Source organism: Tupaia chinensis, unplaced genomic scaffold (assembly GCF_000334495.1).
Source record: "Tupaia chinensis unplaced genomic scaffold, TupChi_1.0 Scaffold145082_1, whole genome shotgun sequence".
Taxonomy (NCBI): Eukaryota; Metazoa; Chordata; class Mammalia; order Scandentia; family Tupaiidae; genus Tupaia; species Tupaia belangeri.
The window spans coordinates 941,459-947,562 of record NW_006204943.1 but is presented as its reverse complement, the minus strand read 5'-3'; the positions used below and the strand labels follow the sequence as shown (position 1 = coordinate 947,562).

At 38.3% G+C, this 6,104-nt stretch overlaps 1 protein-coding gene across 1 annotated transcript in view; it reads left to right on the top strand.

The window, feature by feature from the left end:
* The window catches only part of DNAH7 (dynein axonemal heavy chain 7), a 288,975-nt gene that overhangs the window by 79,404 nt on the left and 203,467 nt on the right, over positions 1 to 6,104 (top strand). Inside the window, exons 21-22 of the mRNA XM_006167772.1 lie at positions 888 to 1,086; positions 5,815 to 5,955. Of these exons, the coding sequence (XP_006167834.1) occupies positions 888 to 1,086; positions 5,815 to 5,955 (340 nt within the window). The remainder of the gene's footprint in view (positions 1 to 887; positions 1,087 to 5,814; positions 5,956 to 6,104) is intronic.

Below are 6,104 nucleotides of genomic sequence, written 5' to 3'. Positions count from 1 at the left end.
GGGGCGAAGCCCCCCGGCTGCGGGGCCCCCGGAGGGGGGCCCCTATGTGGTTTTTGTTATCATTATAATTTTACAGGTCTCTTTGTGATTATTCAGTTAATACTGACCACTCACTGGACTGTAGAACCCATGTAGGAAGAGATTAAGTTTTCTTTTGTTATATCTTTTGCTTAATACTTGGTCCTCAGCAGCACCTGTTAGAAGCCTAACAGTACACATTAACGAATTTTAAATGAAAATTGTAGCACAAAAAACACTGACTTTTAAGAAATTATTATGAGGGGGAACCAGCAGTTAGCGTAATGGCTATGTCGCTGGACTCCCCACGTAGTCGACCGCGGTTCGGACCCGGTGGCTTAAAGAACTCACGCCGGGCACGTGTGCGTGCGTGCCCAAGATCCCGAGAGGAGAATGGAGGAGAAGGGACCATCCCCCCTGGGGGGTGATTTCTCGCTTTCTGTCTCTATGTCTCTCTCTGTCTGTCTGGCGAGTGCACGCACCCTACAGTGAAAATCTCTCCAAAAAAAAAAAAAAAAGAAAAGAAATTATTATGAGAGGCCAGAAGGTGGCATAGTGGTTAAGGTAGTAGACTCCCACATGGGTGACTGTGGTAGGAGTCCCGGACCCATTGACTTGAAAATCATGTCGGATGTGTGTCTGTGCGTGCCTAAAATGCCACGAAGAGGATGAAGGAGAACGGACTGTGGCATGACCATGCCCTCTGGCAGAGGGATTTCTCACTTTTCCTCTTACTGCTCTGTCTCTTTCTTTCTGGCAAGCACATGTACCCTATGGCAAAAACCTGAAAGAAAAGAAAAGAAAAAAGAAAACAAGAAGAAAAGAAATTAATTTGATTAACCCTCCAAAAAAATTTTTTTTCCTAATAGGGTACAACCTCACTTGAAGAAATGTTTTGAAGGCATTGCAAAGGTAGAATTTACAGAAACTTTGGACATTACTCACATGAACAGCAGTGAAGGAGAAGTGGTGGAACTCATAGAGACCATTTCAACAGCCAAAGCGAGAGGACAAGTGGAGAAGTGGTTGGTTGAGTTAGAGAGAGTTATGATCAAATCCATCCACAAGGTAACTTCATCGAATTTTTTTTTAAAGAAAAGGATAATAGAGTATTAATGCTATTACAGACATATTATTGACAAATGTACTGTTATTAAGGGAGAAATCAAGACGTGAATTCCCAAATCAAACGTGATAGGTAACTTGATGGCACATGAAAAGTATTCCATATTACAGAAAACTTAAGTTTTCATAATGCACCTGTCTCAGATCCTGTGACCACATGCTAGGGCTTTCATCTTTAATTAGACACTTTGGTCCACATGGGCTATCTTCAGTCTTGTCTTGGAAATACCTCTACAGATTCACATCTGTGTCCTTGAGATTCATGAATCTTTTTTGTCCTGTGTACATACAAAATACATATCAAAATGTTAAAAAAAAAACACATGTACTTTTTACAATTAATGGTAACTTCTGTTTTCCATATCTCATCAGACATAGCTCAATCATTGATTTTTTTGTTGTTGTTAGTAAGCAGAGAATTTCAAGTGATGCTGACAAAATAGTGACTGAACATCTAAGTTCCTTCTTTGATTTTTACTAGAATGTGGGCTTAGCATTGAAGTCCTTCATTAAGAATAAAAATCATGATTAAGAAGAGGGACATATTAGATCATCGGAAAAGTTATGATGTATTTTTCTATGTTTTCCTGTACAAAAATATGTTGTGAATTTTCTGATGACCCAATAATTAATTATTTAATTAACTTAAATTGTTTTAGAATCTCGTACACATTATTGAAAAAATCAGTTGGCATCTAAATGTTAACCTTACCATGAGTTTTAACATTTCTTTCTCTTCTTCAATATAGTTTCAGTGCTTCCCATTTTTCCCTATTATGAATTATTGGATCGTTGGGAAAGTCATAATGCATTTTTGCATAGAAAAACTTAGAAAATATTGTGACTTTGCAGATGACCTAATGTATTACAATGAATATATTTATTTATGGAGCTGATTTTTCTGATTGAAATATTCGTTTTCTGATGGCACCATCTCACGTGTAGGACCACTGGGCCAAAGAGGATAAGTTTGCACAGGCCTTGATAAATAACGAGCATTACCACTAATGTAGCTGTTAGCAGTGTAAATTCATTTCACCTTGACCTCTATTTAGGTGCATGGAGTTGGAATGTGGATTGATAATTGGTATTTTAGGCATATCTGATATTATTTCAACTCTGCTATTAATTTTGTTTGTCAAAATGCTAAGCGAAAATATTTTAGTTGCCATTTTTGAGCACTAAGATGTGGTGGCAATAAATATAAGAGTCTTTAAAAAGTTTATAGAAACACGTATTTATGGAAACATGACAGTTGTCATCAAATGTGCAAACAACATAATGTTCAATATTGAAGATGAATATGTCTCTATCCATGATTCGATTATTACACATTGTGTGCATGCTTTGAAAAACCATATGGAACCCCCCAAAGATGTATAACAAATATGCATAAAACAGAAATCACAATTTAAAAAAAAGAAAGAAAGAAAGTATGCAGTTCGAGACCCGGACCCGGTGGCTTAAACTCACGCTGGGTGCATGTGCGTGCGTGACCAAGATCCCAAGAGGAGAATGGAGAAGTGATTGTGGCGTGGCCATCCCCCCTGGGGGGTGATTTCTCGCTTTCTATCGCTCTGTCTCTCTCTGTCTGTCTGGCGAGGGCACGCGCCGTATAGCAAAAAACGTCTCCAAAAAAAAAGAAAAGAAAAAAGAAATATTAATAATGATAATAAGTACAATTGGATAGATAATTCTTCAAAATAAAGTATGCATGAACTTCAAAAATTTTATACCAAAATAAACTCATCCTTTAATTCCATTTTTCCTCAAAATTTTGAAGTTCAATTGTTTCTCATAAAAATGATCATGTGAGTCCCGAGTGCTATGGTGCAGTGGTAATCCTGGTGCCCTCCAAGGCTAGAAGTCATATGACCAACCACAGGTTTGGATTTCTGGGCCAGCTTGGAAGCACACTAGGCACACGCACAGGTACCCACAAGCCCGAAGAATTGGAAGGCTGGAGAAAGTGCTTCATGGTGTGACGAGACCCTAGGGAGCGTGCATCTCTCCCTCTCTTGCATGTGCATGAACTCACTATCATTAAAACAAAACAAACAAACAAAAACAAAACAAAACAACAAACTCAGGCCAGCTGGTGGCATGCTGGTTAGGGTGCTGGACACCCACATGCTAAACTGTGGTTCAAGTCCTAGACCTGGCAGTTTGCTTTCTTACTACCCCCACCCCCCGACTTTCTCTGGTGACTGCACATGTCCTGTAATAAATTTAAAAATAACGATAATGATAAATACTTTAAAAAGTTTATAGAAACACGTATTTATGGAAACATGACAGTTGTCATCAAATGTGCAAACAACATAATGTTCAATATTGAAGATGAATATGTCTCTATCCATGATTCGATTATTACACATTGTGTGCATGCTTTGAAAAACCATATGGAACCCCCCAAAGATGTATAACAAATATGCATAAAACAGAAATCACAATTTAAAAAAAAGAAAGAAAGAAAGTATGCAGTTCGAGACCCGGACCCGGTGGCTTAAACTCACGCTGGGTGCATGTGCGTGCGTGACCAAGATCCCAAGAGGAGAATGGAGAAGTGATTGTGGCGTGGCCATCCCCCCTGGGGGGTGATTTCTCGCTTTCTATCGCTCTGTCTCTCTCTGTCTGTCTGGCGAGGGCACGCGCCGTATAGCAAAAAACGTCTCCAAAAAAAAAGAAAAGAAAAAAGAAATATTAATAATGATAATAAGTACAATTGGATAGATAATTCTTCAAAATAAAGTATGCATGAACTTCAAAAATTTTATACCAAAATAAACTCATCCTTTAATTCCATTTTTCCTCAAAATTTTGAAGTTCAATTGTTTCTCATAAAAATGATCATGTGAGTCCCGAGTGCTATGGTGCAGTGGTAATCCTGGTGCCCTCCAAGGCTAGAAGTCATATGACCAACCACAGGTTTGGATTTCTGGGCCAGCTTGGAAGCACACTAGGCACACGCACAGGTACCCACAAGCCCGAAGAATTGGAAGGCTGGAGAAAGTGCTTCATGGTGTGACGAGACCCTAGGGAGCGTGCATCTCTCCCTCTCTTGCATGTGCATGAACTCACTATCATTAAAACAAAACAAACAAACAAAAACAAAACAAAACAACAAACTCAGGCCAGCTGGTGGCATGCTGGTTAGGGTGCTGGACACCCACATGCTAAACTGTGGTTCAAGTCCTAGACCTGGCAGTTTGCTTTCTTACTACCCCCACCCCCCGACTTTCTCTGGTGACTGCACATGTCCTGTAATAAATTTAAAAATAACGATAATGATAAATAAAATTCAATAAATGATTCTTTTTTTAAAAAATTCATGTATAAGTAAGTTTGAGCTGGTAAAATGGGTGAGCAAATACAATATAAAATACTACCAATAGGAGATTTGCATGCTGCTATGTTGTGCTGTATGTATTTGCTTGCTTGAAAGGTTCTTATATATATGGTACATATTCTATATACATGCATAAATATGGTATGCAAAGAAATAATAATAGACTTTCCATACAGCATTGTGGAATTTTATGTAATCCTATTTCTCAACTAACTGTATGAAATCATTTCTGTGATTTAAGTTTTCAAGTCTTCCTCTTGTTCTTCCCACCGTATCCCTCTAGAACACAGATTTACTTATTTTCTTAGCAGTTCTCTGTTGCGCCTTGCTATTTGTTTGTTGGTTGGTTTCTCTCATCTCTCTGTCGTCCATTTGCACCCATCCTTTCTGAGGCTGCTCCTGGCTTTAAAACACTTCTTTCTGATCACTAGCTAACACTCTGCCCTTTATCTGCATTCAGTTCTATAAATATCCCAGCTAGACTAGAAGTTCAGGAAGGTTTAACATGTTTACATATTTCTCAGAAAAATCTGATTTTGACAGTCTTTTCTGAAATTTAAACACGAAAGTGTATTTCACCTCACAGATGACATTACTGTTTTGGGTTGATACATACAGTAGACGGGAGCGTTTTCCAGGGGTGGCTGGTAGAAAAAGTAGATTGGTCAGTGCACCGAACATACGCAGCAGATTGTGTGACCTAGACCTAAGACATTTGTAACAATGCATATAAATTAGACTTCCTGAGTTTATAACCCTCCTCTGTCCTTGAAAGAAGTATTTACATCTGTCCTTGTCATATTGTTTGGGGCATCAAACTACAGGAGTGAGAGGGAGTGAGGGGGGAGAAACGTAGGAAGAACTTTGGAAGGAATGTGTGGACTACCTGAGTGTGCATGTGCACGCATGAACGTGGCTGAGTGGAGAGCGATTAAATGAAAAGAAAAGCACGATTTGAATGTGATGCATCTCATTTTTGTACTTATCTGCCGTTATGTTTCACAATAAAATTACTCAAGCTCATTCAATTCAAATGTACCTAAAACTGGCTAAAACTGGTCAAACAAATATGTGATTTAATATGGCTCACATAAATTGCTAACGTACCCACAAAATAAACGGTTATATAGTATCTTTGTTTTGCTCACAGGTATGTGAGTGAACTTTAACAAGTCTAATCAAATGCTCTAAGTCATTCATTATTGGGTAAGAATGTTGTAAAAACCTGAACAATATGAGTTAATCTAGTTAAGGAGCTTAGCCCTGTGTGAAATAACTTGTTCAAGAAACTGTTATTCTATAACATTTTCTTTTTCAATTAGGTAATTAGAGATGCAATTTCTGCCTATATAAAATTTGAACGAATTAACTGGGTGAGGGACTGGCCTGGGCAAACTGTTCTCTGTGTATCCCAAACCTTCTGGACCAAAGAAGTACAAACAGCTATTCTAAAGGGGCTGGAGGTAAGCTTTTATCATCCCTAGTTTTTACAGCACTTCTTCAATAGTTACCATTGCCATAATATACTTATTCTAAAAAGTAAAATAACAATGATCCACTCAAACATCTACTTCATGCTGCAAGCCCAATTTCACGTTTTTAAATAAAACTT